At 39.1% G+C, this 27,284-nt stretch overlaps 2 protein-coding genes across 3 annotated transcripts in view; both read right to left on the bottom strand.

The window, feature by feature from the left end:
* LOC136828758 (CWF19-like protein 2) overlaps positions 1-11,394 on the bottom strand; it is a 51,600-nt gene extending 40,206 nt beyond the window's left edge. For both annotated transcript variants that reach the window (XM_067086974.1, XM_067086975.1), the window contains exons 1-4: positions 10,946-11,394; positions 5,831-6,019; positions 1,713-1,847; positions 650-760 (exon numbers count right to left, since the gene is read on the bottom strand). In XM_067086974.1, coding sequence (XP_066943075.1) covers positions 650-760; positions 1,713-1,847; positions 5,831-6,019; positions 10,946-11,032 — 522 coding nt within the window. In that variant the 5' untranslated portion in view covers positions 11,033-11,394. The remainder of the gene's footprint in view (positions 1-649; positions 761-1,712; positions 1,848-5,830; positions 6,020-10,945) is intronic.
* Positions 11,395-12,956: 1,562 nt separating this feature from the next.
* LOC136828754 (isovaleryl-CoA dehydrogenase, mitochondrial) overlaps positions 12,957-27,284 on the bottom strand; it is a 39,956-nt gene continuing 25,628 nt past the window's right edge. The window contains exons 6-10 of the mRNA XM_067086964.1: positions 27,006-27,171; positions 26,796-26,889; positions 17,241-17,331; positions 15,959-16,127; positions 12,957-15,094 (exon numbers count right to left, since the gene is read on the bottom strand). Of these exons, the coding sequence (XP_066943065.1) occupies positions 14,961-15,094; positions 15,959-16,127; positions 17,241-17,331; positions 26,796-26,889; positions 27,006-27,171 (654 nt within the window). The 3' untranslated portion in view covers positions 12,957-14,960. The remainder of the gene's footprint in view (positions 15,095-15,958; positions 16,128-17,240; positions 17,332-26,795; positions 26,890-27,005; positions 27,172-27,284) is intronic.

Genomic DNA, 27,284 nt, shown 5'->3' with positions numbered 1-27,284 from the left:
AAGACAAAATTACATAAAATTACAATAAAAATCATATTCAAAATATAATATTAATGTACTATGCAGAATCAAATGTAAGACATGATTTAAAAATGAAATACTAAATGAAATAATGCCAGGTGGTATTATTGAAAAAAAATTACCCTGTAGAAGGATCTGCAACTCTCAAAAACATAAAACATATGTGCACTCACAAAAATACTTTTGCAAATATTCTTACAATTACAGAGGAGACCTAAATAAAAAAAACTGTTCACATTGAAACAACATCTCACTTATATTATTATCATCATTTATGTTTTTATGTCAAATTTCCCCTTTACGAAGTTAAACACGAAATGTGGTCTCTCCACTCAGCTGTCTTATGCAACTTCCTACATTAACTCCCACCAAGTCTAGAACTTCATCTTTACCCTTTCTCTATGATTTTCAGTCTTTCTACTGATTTCCTTGTTACTCTACTGCCATTTCTACTACAGTTCAGACCAATTATTATCTTACCATTATAATCACATTTCCAAACCATCTAATCAAGAGACCTGTCTATTTCCAGTCATTGGCTATCATATACCATATCCACAACTTTATTTTTAGGTCTTGGAGGCTTGCCACATCTAGTAAACTTTGAAACATGATATAAATGGCTTACTTTATCTGCTTCCTGTTTACGTCTTTTTTCTTCTTCTTTCTCCTTCCTTCTTGATGTACCATCTATCTCCTTTATCTCATCTCTTGAGTATGTCTTAAACAACGAGGTCATCTGAAAAACTTCAAAACTGCTTCATCTGCCTTTTAAGCATGTATTACATTATGGAATGTTAACTCACACTACATTTTGAATTGCATATATCAAATTATGGGGTGTATATTATACAAAATTGACAATAATTTATGCTGTACATATTTTTAATCTATACAATACATATATTCAGGTGCAGCCATATGCCACAACCATTAGATAATTAACATTAGTACAATCCAATTTGTTGATATGTTCAAGTTCTGTATTACAAATAATTTTATCAATTTCAAAAATGAGACATAATAACAAAATTATTAATCCTAATGGGGTTAATTATAGTCTTAATAATGCTACCTCACTTTTACATTTATGAAACCTGATTTTTAACAATTAACCACATTGACAGAAGATTTAGATATACAGTAGTCTCCTTGATATTAATTATGTGTTTATTATCTTGGGATAATAAGGATATCCTATTCAATTTTAATTCTATATATCCATGAGTCCTTGCAATCCCTAATACTAATAACGACCCTTATCTATTAGGGTAGTTTTGACATACTGATATTGGTATTATTAATTAGTTTTGATGTACAAGGATTTTCCATGTTTTCATCTCACCTACCTAATAGTATGACCTTTGGAGAGTTATTTTTGTAATTCTGCTAATTTCTGTTGTTCATGTTACTGCCAGGCTTAATGCCTAACCATGCCTGTCTTAGGCAGGAGAGGAAAAGCCAATAATGTGTCCTCCCCTCAAAAAATAGGTGATTACGAAGATACCGGGGTGCTGGGACAACCCATAACAGTAAATTAGGATGAAAAAAGAAAATTATGTTCCCCATAACCCTATTACAAACAAATACTCCTAGCTATGCAAAGCTGTGTACTGGAGATTAAGTCATCCTCCAAGGCTAATATTGCACTGTAGGCAAAAACTCTGTTATCAAAATATTTCTAAACGTACCTCCATCCATCCATCACGCTTGGATGTTTCTCGAGAAACTTCAAGTTGTTCACAAGGGTGATGCTCAGCAGATTTAACAGGAACAGATGCAGATGGTTTTTCCACCCACATTTCATTTTCATCACTTTCACTACTCTGCAATGGAAACATATTAGCACATTAAAAACAATGTTGTTAAGTCACTCACTACAACATCAGAAAAGCTGTGATCTCAGTGTTATTCAGAAATCTGAGAAAGCTAAAGGAAAATATGTATGTTCCTGAACTATTCCTTAAGTAGTCCTTTGATTAGTGTATCTGCATTTGCATTATTCGCAAGGTTTGCAGCACCCCAAATATATAGATATATAGATACATAAATACATATACATACCTGTACAGTATATTAAATATAAATATATATATATATATATATATATATATATATATATATATATATATATATATATATATATATATATACAGTATACATATATACTAGTGGATTTCTTTGTGGAACATACACAATATACACATTATTCACAAAAAATTCGCCTATTCACGGTATTTTCCATAGAGAAATATTCACAAATTACTGTATTTTCATATCATTTTCATGACTAAATGGACTTTTTGTGATAAAACTATTAAAATATTCAGGTACAAGCAGTCCCCTGTTATCGGTGGGAGTTCCATTCCGACAGCGTGATGATAAGCGAAAATCGCCAATAACTGAAAATCGGAGATTTTTGGTGCTTATCAGTGCTGGTAAGTGCTGAAAACTGCCAATTTTCAGTTATTGGCACCTCTGTTGGGTATGTATTGGCACTAATATGTGATTATCGGTGCCGATAAGCAGAAATTGGCGCATACTGGTGCCAAAAATTGACAATTTTCGTCACTAGACAAGCGCCGAAAAACCAGATCACCAATAACTGAGCCCGTCGATAACTGGGGACTGCCTGTATAAACATTTTTAGAAGGCTTTTCTTTTTTTTGAACCCTCAAAACAGGCATTTATAAGCATTTTTAGAGGGTTTTTCAAGTATTCGCGAACTTGAGCTATTTGTGGGGGGTAGTTGTACGCATCCCCCGCAAATACTGGGGTTCAACTGTATATAAAATAAATAAAAATTAATAAAAAACCTTCAGTAAGGTTAGCAATGCTCTGTGGCAGATAAAACCGATGGTAATATTGTTAACATTCATACAGCAAACAGAAAATGGTATTGTGGAGATAGTAGATTGGAGTAAGTTTATTTTTTGGGGTTGCAGGAGAGCTGAATTGGGAGGGGTGAGAGGGCCCCTTTCTGTGTGGGAGCTTTTGTGACTGTTATTTCATTCAAAGTAGAATAATTTAAAATACCACTCTATTTTTTTTAGTGCATGAGTGGTTAGGCCTGGGTAAGTGCTTACAAATGGGTGGGAAGGTTGGCAGCACAGATTGTTGAGGGCCAGGCAAGTCTTCTTTGGCTTGAGAGCTTTCATGATTGTTAATGGCTTAAAATCATATCATTTTCTATGTGCCATTCCATATATTTTGTTTATCTTTTGAATAGCTGGGAAAGATATGGCAAGATTACAATAACATCTGGTAGAAGTTGTGGGCGGGAGAGCCCTCATGTGCTTGCAAGTTCTCGCGACTATTGGCTCTACAGCAACATTATTACATGTCATTATGTTTATCACCTTGAGTTTCCTTCTCTTATTGGTTGCCTTCAAACATACCAACCCACGTACTATGTGTGGTACTATGTCTCTTGTGCATGGCTCCACCAACTTCTAAGAGGGCCAGGAGGGTGATGATGACGCTTCAGAAGATATTGGAAATCATTGAGAGAATCAAGACCAGATGGAAAACCTTGTCAAATTTTGAACCAAAACAGCCAACCCTTGGATGCCTTAAAGTCAACAACCACATGCAGACCTGTGTACTTCATAGCAGCACTCTCCAAGTCAGTACTATGACCTTGCACCCTGCCCGATGTCTGCTAAAGAATTCAGATCCAAATTGCAGGCCTCACTCCTAGACATCTTTTTCCCACATTCTCTCATGAACCTTTTCAGCTTGTCCTTGGCATTCCTGAAGTTGTGCAAGACACACTGTGCTATGGTGAACGCAGCCATGAGTGCTTCATAGCATGGTCTACCTTGCAGGACTTTACAAATGCCAAGAACAAGCTGAAAAAGTACATGAAAGAGTTTATAGTGTTGAATTGAAGACTGCTGCTATGAAATTCACAGGTCTGCATGGGGTTGCCGACTTAAGGCACCCAATGGTTGTCTGTTTTGGTTCAAAATCTGACAAGGGTTTTCCAACAAGAAGACTCATGGCAAAGCTGCGAATGCTTCTGAAGAGAGAACAGAGGAATTTTTGCAGTCACTGACAAACTTCATAAAGAAAGAAGGACTTTGGGTCAAATCTACAATGCTAATGAAACTGGTCTATTCTATTACTTCTTTTCTACTAACATCTTGGCTGATGAGAAGGAAAAGAATTTATGAAGTCAAAAGCTTCCATATAATGTGTCTACTTTGTTCTGTGCAAATGCTTCTGGTAGCCACCACTGCATACCAGTTGCAGTTGGACAAGCAAAGCAACCCTATTTCCCTGCATGGTTTGATGAATAGTCTCCCAGTGATCTAGTGTCATTCAGAGAAGGCTTGGTTCACCTCCATTTTTTTAAGATTATTCATCATCAGACACAGGACCTTGGCACTGCTAGACTTTGCTTCTTGTGAACAATGCAAGTGCATATCCTACAACAACAACACAGTTTTGGCTAGTGATGAAGGTCATATTAGGGTCATACAACCAATATTGCTGCAATTAAACAGCTATGATAGAGGAAGTTCCTGGAGGACATGATGGTGGTGTTCAAGGACAAGCTGGAGAAGGAGAAATGCTTGAACTTCACAGGCATTTGGAAGTACACCACTGTAGAGACCTTTGAGCGTGGATGGAACCATAACCTGAAGGGGGGAAGAAGGCATGACCAACTTCCAAGACTTAGATGTTGAAGACTTTTTAATGACGAATCTACCTCATGTCAAATCCCATCCTACAGGACACAGATAATCTTGGATAACTTCACTGAGCTGATGTGACTGCAGCTGTTTCCCCAAGGCATTGGTGTATGTGGCAGTTGGCAACTGCAAAGTAGAATTGTCATTTTTTTCATCAAGGGTATCCTCAACAGCTTCTTCAGACCCTCAACCCCATCCACCCAATCCCATCGCCATCCACCTCTATAGTAACTCGGTCATTCAGTTCAGCGTCACAAGCAAACACTTCAGCAATTTTTGTTGACTTCCAGGTTCTTCTAGCCAGAGATCTGATGTATCTCTGCTGGCTAGTGAAGACCCTCTATGCACCTCAATGCCTCTTTCAACCAGTTCATTATTCATAAGCTCCAAAAGGAACAGGAAACAGTAGTGAAGGAAAGGGAGGACTTGTATACTCTCCTCACAAGTTTTAAGAGGAAACAGTAGTGAAGGAAAGGGAGGACTTGTATACTCTCCTCACAAGTTTTTAAAGTCCAATCCATGTAAGCAGTTTGTCATTGCTAACTGGTAAGAGAGAGAGTTTTGTTTTTATTTTGTGTACAGTACTGTAAGGCATTTTGCATGTTGTTTATAAGCATAAATTGTATATATACGGTACTATGTAGTGACAAAATATGGAAAAAAAGATGTGAACTTATTGCTTTGCATCCATAAAATACTGTGCAGTGTGCATATTGTGTGTTGTTTACGCATACTGTGTATACAGTACAGTGCTGTGCAGTGTGACTAAATTACGAAAAAAAAGGGATACTAACTTTTTTACATCTGTACAGTACTGTACAGTGTATGTGTATTTTGTAAGCTTATAGTTTACACTGTCCTGTACTGTGTAATGACATAATAAGGGAAAAAGGGTACAAACTTATGGTTTCACATCCATGCTATAATTTACAGAGTACTGCGTGCTGCTTATAAGCATACAGTATATAGCATACCCAGTACTGAATAGTGACAAAGTATGGGAAATAAGGGAGTATACAAAAATTTCCAATGTCTGCAGGGGCCTTGGATGTATTACTGTTGATAATCAAGGGATTACTTATAGTACAGGATAAAAATTGAGTGCAACTTACCGTCGATGAATGTTTCTCTTTTGCTGCCTTCTTTTTCTTTTTCTTTTCCTTCTTTTTCTTCTTCTTGTGTTTCTTCTCTTGGGCTTCAGATTCTATCTTTTCTTTAACAGATGGCAACATCCACTCATGTTCTCCTCTCTGTCGCCTTGCTTCATCCTTCAGTTTATCAGCCTCATATTTATTTTTCGCCTGTAAATGTTTTACTGTTTGAATTTCACAAATCATTTCTATACAGTATACAGTAAAAAAGAAACCAAAGTTCACTAAAACCAAAAATTCATATTTAAGCTTTATATAAATCCAGATTTCATCTCAAGTATAATATTTTTTCCATTCTTAGCTTATCAGAGAAAGTTGAGAATTCACATTACTTTTTGGGGGGATATTTATATTAGGATATCTCAGGAAATTAACTGGCATCATTAAAAGGGTATTCATTCATACAAAAGTACAAACTATAATTTTTAAATTATGAGGCAAGGGGTTTCAGGAATCAAAATGCTTTTGAACACTAACTTTCCCTACTAGCTGGAAGTATTCATGAAGTTAGGATTATAGGCCAAAAACTCAAAAAGCTAATTTTTGTTTTTAAGTAAATAGCATTTTTCTCAAGCTTACTAACTTTTAGTCTTTGATATAGACTGTACCAGCCTTCTTGCAACATGCTGGTTCATTTGTGTGGAACAGAATACAATAGAATATAGAATTTAGGCCAAGGCCAAGAGTTGGGACCTATGAGGTCATTCAATGCTGAAAGGGATATTGACAGTAAGAAATTTAGAAAGGTGTAACAGGGGAAAACCTCACAGTTGCACTATGAAACAATTGTTACAGAGGGTGGAAAGTCAGATTGAGGAAAAAATATGAATGAAAGTACAGTAAAAGGAAAGAAAGAGATTGCCACTAGGGGCTCAAGGAACACTGCAAAGACCCTTAAGTAGTGCCTACAGTGCACCATGTGAGGTGCACTGACAGCACTAACCCCCTTACAGGGAATTCTTTTGTGTAAGCCTGCTAACAAGCAGGTTAGATATGGAGGCATGTAGGTGAGTAGGGGTAGTACCTACAACTCATATGTCTGTATGCTATCACTTTTCTCCCAGATACAGGGACAATTATAGGGATGATTTGGAGGGATAAGGCCAAAAGACTTTAAGCTTGTTTACCTAGGAAAAACAGCAAATATCTTTCAGTAATTAACAAGGTAGTTAAGGTGTGTGTATAGAACAAACATGGGAATTTGGCTACAGAGACATATGCAATTATGATATAAATACTTCAGACATGTGTTGCATCTATGAAAAATGCAATTTGTTACATATCTGTTACCTGTTCCAATGAGAATACAAACCTTTGTATTCATATCAGGAGAATTTTATTTAGGTAGGAGGTTTTGCCTCTAAGAGCTGACTGGCACTATTCCAAAAATTCAGGAACACGAGCTCTGTGAACTTTTGCATGCCACATCTTATACAATCTGTGCCAATGGCAAGAGGCTGACAGGACAATCCTTTCCCATATGGAAATTCCAGTTTCCTGGTCTTGTACTTGAACAGGAGACGGCTCCTCTAAACACCTAAACTAAAGCAAAGGCTAATATGACCTTGAGCCAGTTTGATTTATTACAACAAACATAAGTGGAAAAACATCCACATGAACCCTTCTCCCTGCCTACAGTAATGTACAAGAAATCTTAGGTTGGTAGGCAGTATTTATCATCACAGGGATGAATAATAAGGCATTCCCAGTCCCCAACCCTTCTTTACAGAGAACCTGAGAGTGGGGAACACAATGTTACACTGTCCACAGTCAGGAAGGAAGTGAAGGAAAAAGGAGCAGCATCACTTGTGACTACTTTGCCAACCTCAGTCTATTCGTGAACCTTAGGCAAGATGAATTTATATTCAAAAAGGAGCTCAAGTAGTTAAAATAGCTTGAGCAATCACCACAGGGGCCTAAGGAAAAGATCCCAAGGGTTTCCGATGATCCTATGTAGAAAGAGGAATATGGAATCTGCCTGTTAGACTTCTTAATGCCTTGATCTGATAGTTCCAAGTAAACAGATGTAAGGTGAAATTCCAAACTCGGTACACTTAATAAGCAGGGATATAGTTATTCCCCCAGAACGAAAGACCAGATTCCCTTTTCTAATGGCATGAAATCTGAGGACCTCTTGGAAGTGCCTCTCTAAGTTGCCCTCTAGTGGTTTCATCAGCAACAGATTTTCATCCAACAAGATCCCCTGCATAACAAAATAGGGCACAGGTCAGGTGGGACTCAGCGCCCTTGGTTAGTTTATGTTTGAAAAGATTATGAGATGTCCCCCAATTTTCATATAGGATTGACTTCAGCCAAAGTTAGGTGAAGGGGTCAGGTAGGTCCTGGTACCTGATAATGGGTCAGGCTATGTTAGGGAAGGTTAGGTTAGTCACCTCTTGTAATGAGCACAGTAACCTCCCACCCACTATCCAAGCACAGCAACTGCCCACTGCCATGCTATGCACATTTACTTTGGTTCTGGAACAGAGCTTATTGACATGAGTATGATGCAAGTCTGTGTTGAACATGTCTGATACTGAACATGTGTTGTAGCACACATATTTTAGGGAACTGTTGCCAATCATACAGTTCTAATACCTCTGAATCTAATACATGTATGATACAAGTTTCAGTTGAACATGTTTGATACTGGACAAGTATACTGTATGTCTTATACCGTACATTCTTTTAAGGAACGGTTGCCAATCATACAGTTTTCATACCTCTCTTCCTGTTCACATGCACTGAAATTGAAATGATTGACCCCAGTGCAGTACCTCAGTAAAAGTTTTTGATAATTGAAAATTTCAATGTTCAAATGTGAAATATTGAAATTCTAATGATATGAATTTAGTTATGTACCCAAAACACTCATAATCTCAAGTGGGTGATGATTGAGATACCATTAGTTTTCCTTACTTTCCCTAGTTTTTATTTTTCACACTAATAGATTTTTCTTTCCAGTGTTAAATGGCATAATTATACCGTAGCACAGTTAGCAATTTTTTGTAGTTTAGGAATCCAAAGAATGTGAAAACTGTAAATGTTTAAAGATAAAAAATAAAAAATTTGGCCCTTTTTTAGCCTTTTTTTTTGCAAAACAGGTTTCTCCTAAAAAAAAACTTGTTATTTTTCTGAAAAAGCTTGTTTTTTTTTTTTTTTTTTTAAAAACACAAGCTTGTTTTTTTTGGGTTGTAACCCTACTGGTAACTAAACAAATATCAAACCAATGATCATCACAAGACCCTGGGCACTATTTAATTTTGATGTTGGTGAGAAATTACCTAAGTCCAATCATCACAGTAACCTTTTACTATTTCCAGTAGTCTTGGATTAGCCTAGGCCTACTAGGTATAACTGAAGAATAGTCACATACACATTGTAGGGAGAAAAATACTTATCTAAATGAAAAACTTTTCAGAACACAGGTTCTTTGTTTCATCAAATTACACAAGATCAATATATCTTCACAAAAATTTTTATTCATCAAGATTCATGTGTTTACCTGCGCAACAAACAACTAAGAGATCATTTCCCTGGCTGCTGCACATACCTACAGCATTCAATGCCAACCTCAGGATATCAGCCTACCACAGGCCTCCAATCATGCACAACTTGGTGAAAATTGGCAGACCTCATTTGGAATTTGCTCTTTTGATTCAAGACTGAAATGCAAGAATACCAAATCTCATTTTGTTCCAAATGTGAAACATTTATGGCAAAATCATTCAAATATCTTCCAACCAAGATTCAATTCTCAATTTCTTAATGTCACACACTTTTAAATATGATGAAATATAGCCTACGTGTCCAACTTGTGATAAACTCATGTGATTCATAAGGTAACAAATTGCTGGCAAGGCACAAGGTATCATATGCCTAAATATGGTCAACAAGAACTCTCTCACAATTTGGGTAGTGTGCAGACAGGCAGGGGGGGTTTGGAGTGGTGCGGCCCATGAAACTCAGCCACGGTCCGGTGGTGGCCTGTGTTGTTGGTACTTGTAACGGTGCCAGAAGTATGATTATGACTGACTTTAACCTTAAATAAATAAAATAAAAACTACTGAGGCTAGAGGGCTGCAATTTGGTATGTTTAAAGACTGTAGGGTGGATGATCAACATACCAATCTGCACTCCTCTAGCCTCAGTAGTTTATAAGATCTGAGGGCGGACAGAAAAAGTGTGGACAGACAGACAAAGCCATCACAATAGTTTTCTTTTACAGAAAATTAAGGTTTTCTAAGTAAGAACTCCGTACGGACTATTACCTTGGAAGTTGATTTTTCCTATACTTTTAGTCTTGCTGATGAAGCAGGTGGTGATGCTTATTTTCAGTCAATTATTATTAACCTCATATCTACCCAACATGGTTGGGGACCTTTTGGGAACGCGAGGTTTTGGAAACGATGGAAGAAAAACTGGACCGCCATGTTGTTGTTATGGAATGGCTCTGCACATTTGCAAGTCATTTGGGGGCCATATGTTTAAGAAGGGATTGGCTAAGGAAACTTATTATAAAAGGAACTATACTAAGCTAGCATACCCTAACCTAACCTAGCAGGCTGTGTTGCTTAGTTGGGGGGCAGATGCCCCCAGTGAAGGAAACTCCACTTTTTACCAAAAATCCCCTATAACACTGCGCATGAGTGATAGCATTCCAGGATGACCAACGCACAACTTCTGAGGTTAAGTACAGGTTAATTAGCAGTGGACCGACAAAAATAACGGCAAATTCTTAATAAGAGACCAAAATACTATTGGAAAAATCAATTTCCAAAGTAATACCCAATGCAAAGCTCTTGCTTAGTTCTACCAAAACTAAAAATCAACAGCAACCCCATCACTGAAATGGTAAGGTCTACGGACAATATCACACTGCCTACGCTAGGCTGGAGACACAACAAAAACCCAACAAAACTCCTAAATTTCTGGCAGTTTTATGTTGCCATGATAGGGTTAGGCTATTGTAATGGGGGGTTCGTCTCCTGAGTAAGGTCAGTGACGGGTGGCCTAGGTTAAGATAAGTTAGGTTAGGTTATTTAAGACTGGGCCTACGTAGCCGAGAGGACCTACCTTTTCGAGAACTGCCTCTCTGGCTTCTCGTTCCCACTGACGCTTCTTCTCCTTTTCTCTTGCACTTTCAAATTCAATAAGTGACATTTCAAGAATAATTGCGAAAGTGGAAACAATAATAGGAGGGTCAGGAGTGAAACGAAACACAAACAATCTAGTACGAGTGGAGTAGTAGTAGTAATAGGGTTTTGCCTTTAAACGCCACCTTCATATGTTTCCCGGTCTGTTCATTCTTCCTTGTTGATTGTGTTTTACCTTATTGTATATTGATTTCAGATGAGTTATTGTTCGTGTACTCTTCGTTTATTGCTGTAGTGTCTATTTTCAGTTTTAATTATAATGTTAATTAAAATTTTAATTCTAATTCATTAAAATGATTGTGCCGAGTGATTTTCATTTTCCTGTTTGTTTGAAAGTCTTTCAACAACTTTGTAGTTTAAGAATCACTCAAAAAACCAGAAAATAAAAATGTTATAGGTCCTGTGTGGTTTCAAAGTAATCACCCTACTATCATTATTATGTGGCTTCACGAGACCTATTAACATTTTCACTCTTATGAAGTTAAATGCAGGCATTTATTACAAAACAAAATTGCTATTCCTTATAAATTTTATGAAAATTATGAAGATTCTGAATAAATTTCTTGTATTAAAGTGCTTTTCTGCATTTATGGATTGGATCGTGGTCCACAAGTGTGTGACCATACTGAAGACCAGATATCACTTCAATGTTGCATTGTTTTTGGAATAAAGAAAACAACAGTTCAACAGTGGGTTGCTTAATTTGGTTTTCCACAAAACCCAGTATTCATAGAAGATGATGAGGTAAAGTGTAACGAATTAGTTATATAAGAAAATATACGTTGGCTAGTTTATCAGCATCTTCATGACCTATAGTGGAAATGTGAGTGGAATCTTGCTTAAGTCCACAGCCATAAGTTTCACATAATTTGTGGAATGTCTGTTTGACAAAAGTTTTTAAGAAAACTTTTGAAGGGGTTCTAAACACTCAGAATTAATGAAAATTGCGAATTTCTGAAGCAGCATGTTTTTAATACTCTTAATTGCTGACTATATTGCAGGCAGTTCTGCTATAAAAATGCATTATTCACGTGTGAGCCTCTACATCTTGGGTATTTTAGTGTGTTGCTTATGCTTTTTACTGTATATAAACGACATGGAGGGTGCAAATGCAGACAGAATTGTACATTGCTTAAAAACAAAGGATGGAAGAATTCTAACACTGATGGAAACGTGGTGGTTACAGTGTGTTCCAAAAATCTGATGGCTCTAAAGATCAAAAGATTGTTTTAGAGGGAAAATATCTTGCCTAAATCTATGTCACACTTATGGACAACTTTAAACCTCCAGGATAGATTCTGAGATCTTCACCATTACAGTATTAGGATCTAAACTTGTCAATATAATCTTTTGCAGAGCCACACATTTGGCTTCCATAATCTGAAGTAAAGATTAAAGCTACTTTTTACAGTCATATTATAGTTGACATATCAGCCCCCATATTGCACAAGATGCTTTTCCTATCAAGTTTAAGACATTTTTACGTATGCAAATTGTGCATCTACGTTCATGTGTATTACAGATCAAACAAGAATTTTAGTTTGTCAGATAGGTGACAATTTCTCATTTTTAATCCAATGTTATGATTCTTTTCTTCTCTGCTGTCCTGGCAAAACATAACTGCTTTTAATTTTCTGCATAAAATTGAAAGCCTACTGAAGAGGCCTGGTATTCATCTTTACAAGGTGATGACACGAACGAAGTGTGGCAAAATACACCAATCAACAAATAGGCAATAAGAAAGAAATGGTCCCATCCCATTTTGCCAATTAATATTGAAAGCATACTGCCATGGCTCAGGTATCTACTGAGGTACTGTGATGACAAGGAAGTCTGGCAAAACACACTGACATGCAAATAGACATTGAGAAAAAAATGGTCCCACCTCATTTTGTCAATGGGAGGTTAAAAATGAAAAATAAAACCAACTCTTTAAAATACTTTTAATTTAAAAAATATGTCATCAACTAAAATAATGGAGATACAAGATTATTGTACATGAACATTTATTGAGTCTATAATACCAAGTACATTCTAGTACTCATTCTGAATTGTCTAAAAAAATCTACTCATTCATCAAGTCTTCTTCCAACACAAGTGTTAGTAATAAAACTACAGTACTAACCTAACTGTAATCATCTATTTTGCTATCACATGTAAAACTGACTAAACTTCAAGAACAATATAGCCCAACCCATTAAATAATACTTACAAACTACAAATAAAACCACTTATTACAACCTTGTAACTCAAAACAATGGTATGATGCTGATATTGCTTTCAAGGAAAACTACATTTTCACCTAAATATTACATAACACAGAAAAAGGAACACTTTACATTATATCTGAACACAACCACCTTTGGATTGAGCTTGTACATAAGCCAGGTAGCATGTCATGCTGATATAGAACATTTTTTCTGACATGGAATCTTGAAAGCAATGCATCAGTGCTTGTTGTTAAGTACAATTCATTCTAAGCAGCAAGTCAATCATCTGCCTTTACAAATTGCCATGATAACATTTGTCAAGAATATAGTGCCTCACAGATAACGAACACAAGTAATGTGCCCAGTATGACAAAGTAAAGAATATCTACTCCCAATTCACTGAATGAATATTTATAGTACGGTATACAAAAAAAATTGAGATTCAAATATTAACTCTGGAGCAGTAATACTCATAAGAGCTTCAAGAACAATGATAAATCACATCAACATAATGACTGGTAGCTGACATGATCTGGTGAACTTTGGCACGAAATTATTCAAATTTTCTGACTTATGATAATCTTGGTTAGTAAAAGTGGCTTTAACCTGGGAACCATTATGACTTCCAAAGGATCCACAAACAAAATCTCTTATATGAAAATAAATCAAAAGATTGTAAACCAAATAGTATTAAATTCATGGATCAGATGAATACCTCTCAATATTTGGATTCAACTACCCATTCCAATAAAGTATAACATAATTTTCATATAAGGAAAGTAGCTGGAGAAATTTTGTGAACCAAAAAATAACAATTAATTATAGTTTGTAATTAAAGTATCAAACAAAATATTTGTGAAAATAAAAGGAATAAAAATACTGTATTTTGCTTTTCTCCATTTCCAAGAATTTAAAGTTTGCTACTTTGACTGAAAATTATAATGGAAAATAAAACTAACCATTTAACCAAACAGCTTTTCCTTTTTTAGAAATTGAGGACAGCAATGCTCCTTATCCAGCATTTTGCAGATACAGAATCAAGAGGGAATATTTGACACATCTTGCAGAAAACAATGACTTTCCATTACCACCACAATTTACACATTACTAAGTGCTTATCCAAATCCTCCAAAACTATACAGACTCACCATTTAGTAATTAAATTTTACACATCAATTGAGATATCCTGAATATTTTTTTAAATTTTAGTTTTTAAAATATTCAGGAAATTCGGCAGTTACGTTACAATACAGGTTATATGCAATATTCATTTGTCTACTTGACCAATTTAACCTACATCAACAGACTGTAATCAATATCTTCATGATTCTTCAAATGGACATCCCAGAGAAAGAAAATTAAAATAAAAAATTTTACAGTACAAAAATTACAGTATATCCAGAACTGCATTACCCCTACCAAATAATGGGAGTTTTGGTCATTTCCTCCAATAAAAGACAATTTAAATTCATGTATTCTAACATTTGTTTTAAAAAATTATCCCTAAAACGAAGTTGTTCTAAATTTCACCTATAATATAGTACAGTACAGAAACTACTTACGAACTCAGCTAACCAAAATAAATGAACTATCAGATTTATACAACACAATACTGTTCCCAGAGTATTTACATCACAAACAGCAGCTACCTATTAGGGCAGTGTTATTTCCCCAAAAGAGCCCCACTGAAAGCTTACATATTTAATAACCCATTATACTACTTTATTATTTGTACTCTATATTGAGTGCCCTACCAATGACAAGGCGTCGGATTTCACTAGTTCCTGCTCCAATTTCATACAACTTTGCATCTCTCAGGAGCCTTCCAGTGGGGTAGTCGTTGATGTACCCATTTCCACCTATGAACATAGTAAAATAAAATGTAAATAAGTAAACCTGTGCTTATCACATTTTTAATTAAATAGTTCAATAGATGTTATGAGTTTACCTGAATTAAAATAAAACAGCATATATTTTAATCATCTACCCAAAGAGATAGTTTGAGCTGTGAGATACAGCTCTCTAGCTCTTTGTCAGAAATGAATGAGTAAGAAAATTATCAAAGGCTATAATTAAAATACCTGAAATATTTAATATCAATGTTATATACTTAACTTCAAAAGCTGCTAATCAGAATACAACTGGGCTGCAATAATTATGAAAAATTACTAGATACAGTTAACAGCAAAGATAGAAGTGAGCTCAGAGAATCATAAAATGACATAGAATTAATTATCCATTTTCTATGATCCTGAAAACATAAAGTCAAACCAAGCAGTCTGGAGGCAACAAAATCATCTGTAAAACTTTAAAAAGAATTTTTAAAACTACAGATATTTATATGCATTAACATCATATAAAAAGTACTGGTGTTGTTATAAACCTGTCATTCAGGAGTGACCCCTGACTGCCACGGGGACCAAGACCATGGCAAAAATCTAAAATGTAGTCAGCAGGGTACAGCTTTGGGCCAGGGATTGTAGGACTATTCCCTTCCCAGTATATTACTATTTTTTTCTAAATGTACCAAATAGTTGTTGAAACCTTAGGATTTTACATTCTAATATTTATAAATTATATAAATTTCAGCAATAATTATTCAGAATTTTCTATTATTTATAAAAGATTTGGTCCCATGGATGCTGTATTACCAGACTTCTACTCTTACAACTACAACGAATTCAAAAACAAAAACATATTCAAAAGATGACAAGATCACCTACCCAAACACTGTATGGCATCCAAACACACTTGAGTAGCTTTCTCGGCACAGTAGAGTATGACACCCGCACAATCTTTATTGTTGAAGTGACCCAGATCACATGCACGAGCAACACAGTACAAGTATGATCTACATGCATTTAAAGTGCAATACATGTCAGCAATTTTACCCTGACAAGAAAAAAGGAGAGACGATGTTAGATGTCTGCTGTACCATAGCATATAAAATACTGTGTATACAAATCAAAGGGACAGGATGAAATTTCAAAACACATCCAGTCCTATTTCCCTTCCCATGATGCATAATTTTCAAAAAGCAATGGCATGTTACACCCATTTCAACTATGACAAAATGATCCACCTATTTTACTATCTTTGTATATTGGCCCAAAACTCAGGAGGCATTTTGTTTGCAGATCTAAGTATAAAACATTATACTGTAATAGAATCAATACTTTGCAATTAAAATCTTGCTATAATTCAGCATTGTTCTGCTGATCAAGTATCCTCAGTACTCTTTCTAATACCAGTTAAACACTTATCAACAATCTTATTTCTTTCTTTTTTCTTCATGTTTTTTTTTTGTTTACTCTTGACACCTCATGAAAAAACAATTTCTACAGTTGCACTAAGATATAATAGTTTGGGAAAACTGGACGGAGGTAAAGTAAAAAGCTAAAAAGTCGGTGCAGCTAGGTGCAAAAGGAACACTGCAAGCACCCTTAACTACTACTGACAGTGCGCAAGAGATGTGCCCTGATGGCACCACCCTCCTACAGGGATGAAAGAAAAGGCATATATAAATGAAATTATACTGCATTCATACAGAATTATGTAATTCCATGAGTTAACTGAAAAAATCAGCCTGACTAAATAAACAGTCATGGGTTCTTTGCCCACAGATTGTGAGTTCTTTATGCACCCACTCTGTAAGATGAGGTTAATAATCTAGGATAAAATTTTGCATAAATCTATATCATCCTTGGATCTATCAGTTTGAATGAAACAGAAGTTACTCTTTCAAAGAAACTTTTCACCTAGGCAAAATTAGGTTTTTTGTATTGCAAAAGTAAACTGCAAGTGATCATTATGAATCTACTTTCAAGCACAAATACTTTGCATGTTTACTTGAAGTGCTAAAAAATTTGTTAAAGATTTTTTTCTCATGTGTTGTCAGATGTAACTAAAAAAAAAAAACTAAGATTTAACTACTACGGAAGTGCACACTTATAATCAAATAAACAAAATAATAAGTAATACTAAATTTTTGGTTTCAGCACTAACCTGCATCAGCTGGAACTCTCCAATTCGAGTGTTAAACTGTTTGCGAACATGAACGTATTCAAAAGCTGCATCGCAAGCAGCCTGCATCAAGCTGTAATAAGGAATAAAGACCTAATGACACTGGTGTAACCCATACTTGAAACTTCTGATTATTAAATTTATGAACCAAAATCCAAGGCAGTGAAAGCTAGTCTTATTCCTGTCACAGACAATGCAACTAGTACTTTGCAATATATGGACAATACTCTACCTAAAAAAAGCCAATACTGTATAAAAATCCCAGTTACAAAAAATTTATCATGGAATAACTGTATTTAATTCAGCTGGTTATATGTTACACACCAACTTAACCTGACAATCATCCTAAAAATGACTATCAAGTGTCCTTGTGGGTTGGAAAGAAACTGATTTTGGGGCCAAAGTTAGAGTAGCACATGGTGTAAGTTTTGCATGGAACCATCTCCATGAACCATCCTGGACTTGAGGATGATTTTTTAGTTTTTACCTTTCCAGAATAATATAATTTAAAAAACTATAAAAAACAAAAATAAATACTGTATAAGCAACCATAACAATTCCAGCATATGAATCATGGTAGTACAATGCAAATATTTCTGCTGATCTGCAAATAAAGCTTTAAGAAGTATATTAGGAGTCAGATGGCAGGACGGAATGAGAAATGATACCGTACAAGAAATTATGGAAGTCCCATGCATATACAATTTGATAATGAAGAGAAGACAGAGACGTCCTTTGCTCCACTTAAGGAGAATAGTACATATGGATTCAGCTGGGCTCCTCTGTGCACCAGAAGAGTTGAAAGACTCAGACCTGCTTGGATGAGAACAATGAGTAGGAAGGCTAGAGATGACTATAGATTTGTGGAAGTGAATGCACAGGGATGTCAAGAGAAGCAAAATTTCACATAGGTCCTTCGGAAGCAATTGTGATGAAACTAGTCTTGGCAGGTTGGGTGGGCAGCGCCTACGTATTTTTCCAAATATGCGAACCTCCCTCTGAAGATGATATTATTACCGGAAGAATGAGTAGGCACTGTCAGGTGACATCTGGCAACCCACTCCTTTCTCCCTGAGAGGGGTAGAAGTTCCCAGTAGCTGCTGGTCAATTATAGTGGATTATTTACCAAATTTTTTCATCCTCATGGACTCGTGAGTTTGCTGTTATTTAGCCCCTATTTAGTGCTTTTTTTCTTATAATGAGCCGAAATAAGCTCTTATCAAGTGAGAAAATAAGTCAGATAATCGCTCTGCATAAGATGGAAACTGCAAATAAGGATATTGCCGATGTTGTGGGCATTAGTGAGCCATCTTTGAACTTTTTTACCCATCGCTGCACAGTTCACTCACTAAATGCCCACAGCATCGGAAAAATGCGTAGGCACTGCCCACCCAACCCGCTGAGACTGTAAATCCACAATAAAATAAAACTGAAATAAAGAAGCAAAATAAACTTTACTATCAGAAACATCAATCAATCTTCATTCCAAAAAAATTAACATGTCAAAATGAACAAGGGTTGGATACTATCTGAATTTATAAAATTGTCTTGATTATTTATAGTAGGGCTCTGATTTTCGACATGAACTTTATTTTTCCTGGATTTATGGGAAGGGAATTCAAGACATTACTTTCATGCAACAACCACTGACAGTACAAGAGGGATTAGTCATCACAGTGCACAGATTATCAAACTTTACAAGAGTATTTTTCATGTTTACTACAGAGCTACAATTCAAAGCTAGGTGGGCTCTGACAGATTACCCTCGAGTTTACATGTTATGCAATGTTTTTAGTGCCCAAAGGGTCCAAGTCCGTTAAAGTCTGAGCCAGTAATAGGAGTTAGATTCCTGAACTCCATGGGCAAAGAGCCATATCATCCAACTTCACTCTTCTACATGTTCCAAGAGCAATCAAAATAAATTTTTAAAGTAATTTGTATTTTTCCTAACTATATACAAACCTGAGGTCTTTAAACAGGAATATGCTTCAGCACAGCTGGAGACCGGCCATTTAACTTTAAACAAGGTGGTTAAGTATGTAGTTGACTACCGACGACAGGTGGGAGCCCCTCCCGCCCAATCGGTATGCATTCACTTTCCCTTTTGGCCCAGAGAGCAGAACAGGGGTGGCATGAGGTGGGCATTTAACTGTAAAGACTTCAGGTTTGTATAGTTAGGAAAAATACAAATTACTTAAAAAATTTGTCATTTGTTCCTACACAATACACAAACCATTGGTTTCTACATAGGAAGACTTACTTCTTGGTGGGAGTATTCTGAGTAAGCTTCTGAACTGACTGGTAGTTTGCCTCACCTGAGCCTCCTTCCTGGTCATGTAAGAGCAAAGGAAGGAGACCATGCCTCTGACGTGTTGAACAAAAGTGTGAACAACTGTGTGTTCAACTGTCAGACTTCGGGACCTTTCGAATTAATGTGTGGGTGTAGCAACATTGCTTCGAAAAAGGTTTGGATGAACCCAGAGCATCAGAGACAATAAAATTAGAGATAACCAATGGGTTGTTTTATCTTTCAGCCCCTCTCTCCCCTTGCTAAAGAGAAGGGAGGACTTGCATCTATTAATCTATCTAAGATTATAGACAGGGTACTCAGTTATGTAAGCTCACCTGCATGGTCCACCTGACCAGCATGTGACGGATGGTTACTTGTCCCTCTCTGCAAGAGAAGAGAGATAAAAGAGAGAAGGGAGGGGGGCCAGTCCCCCACTCACATTCACTCTTTGCTATCGAACACTAAGGGAGCTGGGCGAGCTACACAGGGAAAAGGGAGTCCCAGGGCCTGTGTGCAACATCCTGAAGGTAGAAAGACGTGAGAGTGGACAGCCTAGACCACTTTCTGTCTTAATACCTGTAGAACCGACAGGTTCCTCCTGAATGCAAGGGACGGACTAATGTCCCTATCCTCGTGAGGTCCTCGGAACAACCTCCTGTTGAGTGTAGAGTCTGCTTGTTGATAGCCTCACAAAGGTAGAAAGAAATCATGTTCTTGAACACTTCTTTCTTAGCTTAGCCAGCACTAAAAAGAATCGCTGGCACCCCAGCCTGAGGTGTCGAGTCCTCTGAAGGTAATAACGTTAACTGGACACAGTAGTATCTCGTTACAACAACTACCAACCAGTTCCTAGATGGGACTGGACGTGACTCGAAAGTCTTTGCTATGAGTTCCAGGACAAACTTGAGCGCAACATAACCTCATCTCCTAAAGTGCTATAGTCTTCCTCGCAGCCAAGGCCTCTACAGACAAAGAAGACTAAGCAGGAGAGCCCCCTTCTCCAGGAGCTTACCTGTGGGTCTGCAACACCTTTCTAGGACCCTGGCACCTTTCCTATGTGAGAACATGCAGGGGAGTGAGGCTGCGCCTGTGCGCTGGCCCTTCACTCTCTCTCATAGGTCAGGGCCGGTTCCATAGACCAGGGGACCTTACCGGTGTCACGGGAGTCCGTGGGACCCTGAGCAGTGGCAGAACAACCTTTCCTCCCTGGGAAAAAAATTTCTCAGGACTGATATTGATGACACAGGGGTCTACTGGAGCCCTGTGCACCCCTGGTGACACAGGTGTCGGTGGTGAACTGTGTACCTTTGGTGACCCGAGTGCCCACAGAACTTGTGCACCTGTAATTCCCATGGCACAGGGCTCTGTAGAACCCTGTGCAACAGTTACTACTGATACATGGGGGTACAAGGAGCCCCATGCAGAGGTGGAAGGTTCTTCACTGGTCCAGCAAGGTGACTTCTGGGGGCCTGTGTCAGAGGCATGGGTGTTTATGGAGATCCGTGTCCCTGTTGCTCCTGCGGCACGGGGGTCTGAAGAGCCCCAGACAACAATCCCATGTCCATAGACAGGGGAGAGTAATTGAGAGATCCCTTTGCCTCTTCCAAGGCCTCAAGACCATTCCAAGGGTATTGTGAGATGTTTCTACAAACAACCATGGAAATGGAATGATGGAACAGCACACTAATAGCTTCTGTTGTGCTGATCTATCAATGGGAGGTTTCAAAGACGGGAAAATCCTGCATAATGTCTGGGTGTAAGGTCAAATCCCTGTTACCTGACACTAGTGACTGAGCTTTTTTGCCAGTAATGTTCCGGTTCCCTGGACTGTACTTGGGTAACAGCTCTACCAAGCGTGTGACCGCTCACTCGTGCACCTGCTTCGCCAACATGTATAGTTGAAGGGAAACCAGTTCCCCCCCTCTCTGTTTGTTGACAAAAGTTACACTCTAAGGAATCTGTCTTGAGTTTCAGGATATTGATGTGGAGGTGTTTGCCATTCCAGTTCCACTCACTTGAAAGAAGCAACTCTTTCAGGTGCGTGCCTCGTTCCTCGGTCAATGCACCTGAGAACAGGAGCATGACAGAAGGAAGAGTGTCAAGAGACACTCCAACGAGGTTCTTATCATCTAGCCACCAGGCTAATTCCCGATTCAATTCCTCCCTGGGAGGAATAGAAAGGAATAGGGAGCCCTTATTGGAGACTAGAACTCCTGCACACTTCACTGAAGGGAAGGAGAGTGAAGCCACTCAAGAGGGCCCCGCGTCCCTCCCTGAGGGTGACAGGTGAATGAGGACAACTTGTCACTGTCGAGCTGGTTGTTCCTGTAAAGACAGGAAAAAACAGTACTCTTCTCTGAACCTGCTGATATGAGGCTAAGACCATAACACCAGCATGTGCGGATGCTAAGTGTTCTGCTCGAGTGTGAGATAGGGCTTCTCGAACTTGAACAAGACTGCCAAGTCCCGGCAAAATTAGAGAAGTCATCTCTTGTCCCCAGACAAGAAGGAAATATACTAAAAAATATGCATCCTAATCAGTACTAACCGTACCATCCTTGGCAATGCCTTCATCTCCTCCCAAAGGCAAGGTTGAGGAAAACTCGGGAACTGAAGTCTGGAAATGGACCGCACATTGGAGAGGGGTGGTGGGAACTCAAATGTTTCTGCCCTGTATGGATGTTGCTTCACGGCTTGTCAGGTAACCCCTCTTCAATAGTAGAAGGCGGAAAAAAACGCTGCCCCTAATGTCCTTCCCCTTTCCTCATACCCTTGCCCCCTTCCCTGGGTGGACAGGGGGCTAAAATGAGCTCTGCTGCGCCCCTTTCTGGTAGGGCAGAAGAAGACTGGGTGTATCTTCGTGGGTCCTTGGAAGCCTGAGGCTTCCTCAGAACTGGAGAGGAAGGAACAGTTTGGCCCGAAGGCAGAGCCGTAAAATCATGCAAAGACCTGGAGGTCTTGGCCACTGCCATTGAACACAGAGATTAATCCCTGATCCTACCTCTGTCACTTGAGGCGTCAACTTCTACCACTAACCAGGGGGAAGTGGAACCCAGTATCGATTCATTCCTGAGAACCAGTGCCGACTCATACCAACGAACCTGGTAACCCAAGTCATGACAGTGTCTCTCCTCTAAACACCAGATTCGCACACAGGTTAGCTATCTGGTGGGCTAGATAGAAAAAGGTTCTACCTACAACATCCGTCTCCCGAGTGTGACTGCCTTTCCTGAACTATGAGAACTTGAAAAGGAAGAAGTGATCTCGGCCACATAATGGAAACAAGATCCATTCAGGGGACTCTATAGAATGCTGCCATGACATTCAATTCCATTGCCACTGCCCTGTGAAGAAGTTCCTCATGCAGGGAGGTGGTTAGCGACAGACTCAAACATCGGGTCAATCTGCTTGGTCTGCAAAGGACTCTCTGAGGCATTGAGGAATTCTTCTGGTGATTCAAAGGCTGAGGAAGTGTCCTGCACGATAAGAGAAACCTGAGTGAATTCCCCTGGATGTACACAAGAGTAAATTCACTTGGCTATAAAAACTCCTTCAGCAAGCTGCGACCATGGTTCCATTGATTTTGGTTTCCTATAAGGGATCCCAGAAAGCTTCAATGGTTGATGAACAGCCTACAGAGAAGCTAAGTTTCTTCCTTGAGATTGTAAACTGCCGAATTCATGGACGATCCCTGGGAAAAAGCCTCCAGAGGTGCCCCGTGATCTCTCTACCACTCGAGTACTATATACAACTGGTTCGGTCCGCAGACCAAATCCGGAGTATATGTTACTGTGGTTGGAAAAGGATGGAAGCGTGAATGTTTCCAGTCTCGATCCCAAAACTGTCTGATACTCAGTCCTTGGAAGACTCCGAGGAGGTAGGAGAACAGGTGAAAGAGCCTAGCACCCTTACGATACCTGCCGGACGCCAAGGAGACCCTGCAGGTGAGTGGGAGAGCAAACGCAATCATGCAAACGTGCAAGGAAGCTATCTCCAGGTAAGCAGGCTCTTTCGCACGAACGCAGGCAAGGACCGACCAAGGGCGAGCAATTGTGCACTCTAGGGTGTGAATGTGGGCTATCCTGAAAACATGCTAAGTCTTCTTTGAGGCCGTGGCCTCTGCAAGCAAAGAAGATTGAATCAACAAAGCTTAGGGTTCCTCCTTGGTCCCCAAAAGCTTCGAGAGCAGACTTATGATCCGAGGAAGTAGCCACGGTCTCTTCCCAAGATCACTAACACATCGGTGACACGATCTACGGGTAAGTTCTCTCAAGATCGGGGATGACCGAGTCCTGAGGAAAGAATCTTAGAGTCCTTCCAGGTCACAGAATCCCTGGACTACTCTTGGCAAGAGAGAAGCCTTTGGTAGAACCCCCAGGCCTTCTCTCGAGGGGCCAAGCACCTTTCTCTGGCCTGCCTGAGCCAAAGCTCCGACAGGAGAGGAAAGCAGTAAAAGATCATCAACCAGTGGTGACGATGACTGCAAGGGTTTAACAGAGCGAACCCGCTCACGCTCACGTGGGAAGGGGCTGTCCTGAGGAGAGCGAACAGGTTCACGCAACGTGCACAGAAGCTATCCTCAGGTAAGCAGGCTCATTTGCATGAGCATGGTCGAAGGCTGACCCAGGGAAAGGGATCGTGCACTCTTGGGTGTGGACTAAGGCTGACCTCTTGGGTGTGGACTAAGGCTGACCTCTTGACGTGCCTGAGTCTTCTTCAAGACCCTGGCCTCCGCATATGAAAAGGACTGTATGGGGAACTTGTTCGAGTTTCTCCAGGTGAGCGGACTTGATGCTCCCGAGTCATGAAAGTATAGCGTATCAGTTGCTTCTGCAACTTGAGAATTTAAGGAATCTTGAGCTGAGGTAGGCTCTATACAAGCTTGTGGAATGATTCCATGGTACTGTACTGGTGAAAGGTTACTTGGGGTTTTGAAGAAGCCTGGGGACCTGAGTACAGAGTGGATTGATAATCAGTTGCTTTCTCTACCCGAGTGTCCAGGGAAACTTGAGCAGAGGTATGCTTATACCAACTCACAGAGATAATTCCATGATACTGGTAAAGGTAACCCTGGGTTTTGAAGAAACCCGAGTACCCGTGGTGATGCAAGTCCTGTCAGAGACCTGTACACTTGGAGCTCCTGAGTACGGAGTGGGTTGATAATCAGTTGCTTTCTCTACTCATTTGTCTGGGGAAACTCGAGCAGAAGTAAGCTCATACCAATTCGTGGAGACAACTCCATGATAATGGTAGAGGTAACTCTGGGTTTCAATGAAACCTGAGTACCCGGAGTGACAGGTATTTCTTGGATGTCCGTGCACTCACAGCTTTCGAGTCACATACAGAATGATCTTCAGTTGCTACCTCTACCTGAGTGTCCAAAGAAACATGGGCAGAGGTATGCACTAGTCCGGGAAGGTGACTTCCTGGAACTAGTAACGGTGACAGATTACCTCTTCAACCTGTCCTATCTGAGGAGACCCATGCACACGGTGCTCCAGTGTTGCAAGGTCTCGGCGAGACCCGTGGCATGGATCCTGAGTCCGCAGACATGGGCGAGCACCAGGAGGAGACAGCACACAACTAAGATGAAGGCAAAAACAACAATAAATTGAATCTCTTCTTTGACTTCTACCATAAGTAACGCCGTCCCGGGAGTCAAGGCCCGGGTTCTGTGGGAACCTGAGCAACAGTTGCTTGCACGCCCGTAGATGAATAAGAATGAGCAATCGGCAACATACAGTGTAATACTGCAGGTTCTGCTAGCGAGAGAAACAGTATTTTCCAAGTCCCTCATGCTCTACAATATCTGAAAAACCCAAAACATTATAAATGCCAAGTAATAATTTTCAGAATACAAACCTCCCTTCTTACTGCGAAGGAATAAAACTCTCCGAAAAAGACAAAGTAGTGTCGCAGAGTTGTATGCGGAGGTGAGAAGCAAGTTTAAGCTCATTGCCTTGGCAACGTAAAAACCAGTTTGACCACTCTCAAGGTTGATAAAGTTGTAGGGTTGCAATATATCACAATGAACAATTATATCAGAATGCTAAATGTGCAACACATACAGGTGAAATAATAGGTTGGATTTGCATTATATCATATAAGAACGTATTCTCCAGATACTGTATAATAAAATACAGCAACTGAACGGCATGAACAGAGGGAAGAGCGACATGTCTCTCTCTCTTTTTTTTTTTTTTCTTCGTTTTAACGTGCTTTTATTCCCATTTTTATATGGGGTAAGCACGGTGCCTTCTTTTGAAGGACTTTGATTTGGCAGTGCGGTAGGCCGTAACCTCGATCGGCTGCCCTGCCTGACATCGCTTAGACCCCGGTACGAATGTGTACATGTATTACCGAATCCCCCGCTCCCTTTCTCCCAGCAGCACGAGGAGAACTGGGCGGGTAGGCCGACAGTTTGAGACGTGTGAGGTGTCTGTTATGTTTTTAGATGTTGGAGTGGCTTTGTTTATGTGTGTATTAGTCTGTAACACCCATTTGCTTTCAGCAAACCTATCCGTTGATTACATACGTAATCCCGGGGTGTCTACACGGATAGCAAAGTGTATGCCTCTGACTGGTCGGCTGCGGGGATTGAACCCTCGCCACAGGCTTCTATGAAGTCTGTGGTTGCCGCTCTACCAACCGAGCCATCGAGGCTCCAGCGACATGTCTCTCTCTCTCTCTCTGGCCAAAAACAAAGTGAATGCATACCGACTGGGTGGGTGGGGCTCCCACCAGTAGTCGGTAGTCAACTACATACTTAGCCACTTTATTAAAAGTTAGACGGCTGGTCTCCAGCTGCGCTGAAGCATATTCCTATGTGAAGACTGATGGCTTGTATGTTGTGTAGGAACAAATGATAATTAAGGTCATGTGAGATCCAGCCATATAAATTCGGTCATGATAAGGAGAAAACATCGGCACATAAATGGTATTGCACCCTGGCTCATTTGATTAGAGCAAATATCAACGTCTACATTATGAAAATCAGTGTTGAGTTAAGCGGTTATTCGCTGATGCCCTGGACCCCTGGCTATGGGCTATGAGTCTGGGGACCAAGAGGGGAAAATTTTTACACATTATGTTCAAACATAAAGATTACTGTTGGCATTAGTGTACCAAATTATAGTGACATAAAATTTATATGGTACTGTAGTTTCCTTGAACCTAACCCCATCATAAGTCAAAGGAAAAAGTACTACTGAACAAATTTTTGCATGCACTAAAATAATTTTACATACCCAACAGGTCCAGCTGCTAATACAAGTCTCTCAAGATCAAGACCAGAAAACAATACATATATGCCTTTATTCAGCTTCCCAAGCATATTTGAGGCTGAAAAGAATGACATATGTTAGTAAAAAAAAATGTATGTATGGATATACTGTACATGTATGCAAGAGCTGAAGACTCAAAAATGATCTTCAAAACTTTTCAAAATTTTCATCTACCTGGTATTTTGCAATCCTCAAAGATAAGTTCACAAGTATTGGAGCCTCGCATGCCAAGTTTGTCAAGCTTCTGTGCTGTGCTGAATCCTTTCATGCCTTTCTCTACAATAAAAGCTGACACACCATGCTGGGCTTTGGATGCCTTGGGATCAGTTTTGGCATAAACCTGGAAAAATCAAGAATTATGAAAATAAAAGATTAAAAACTTCCAACTTGTGACTCCTGAGACAAACATAAGGTTTCAATTACCTGATTTTCCTTTCTGATTAGATCATAACT

The sequence above is a fragment of the Macrobrachium rosenbergii genome, chromosome 43 (genome assembly GCF_040412425.1).
Source record: "Macrobrachium rosenbergii isolate ZJJX-2024 chromosome 43, ASM4041242v1, whole genome shotgun sequence".
Lineage (NCBI taxonomy): Eukaryota > Metazoa > Arthropoda > Malacostraca > Decapoda > Palaemonidae > Macrobrachium > Macrobrachium rosenbergii.
Note: the sequence above shows the minus strand (reverse complement) of the source record. Positions and strands in the feature narration are given on the sequence as shown.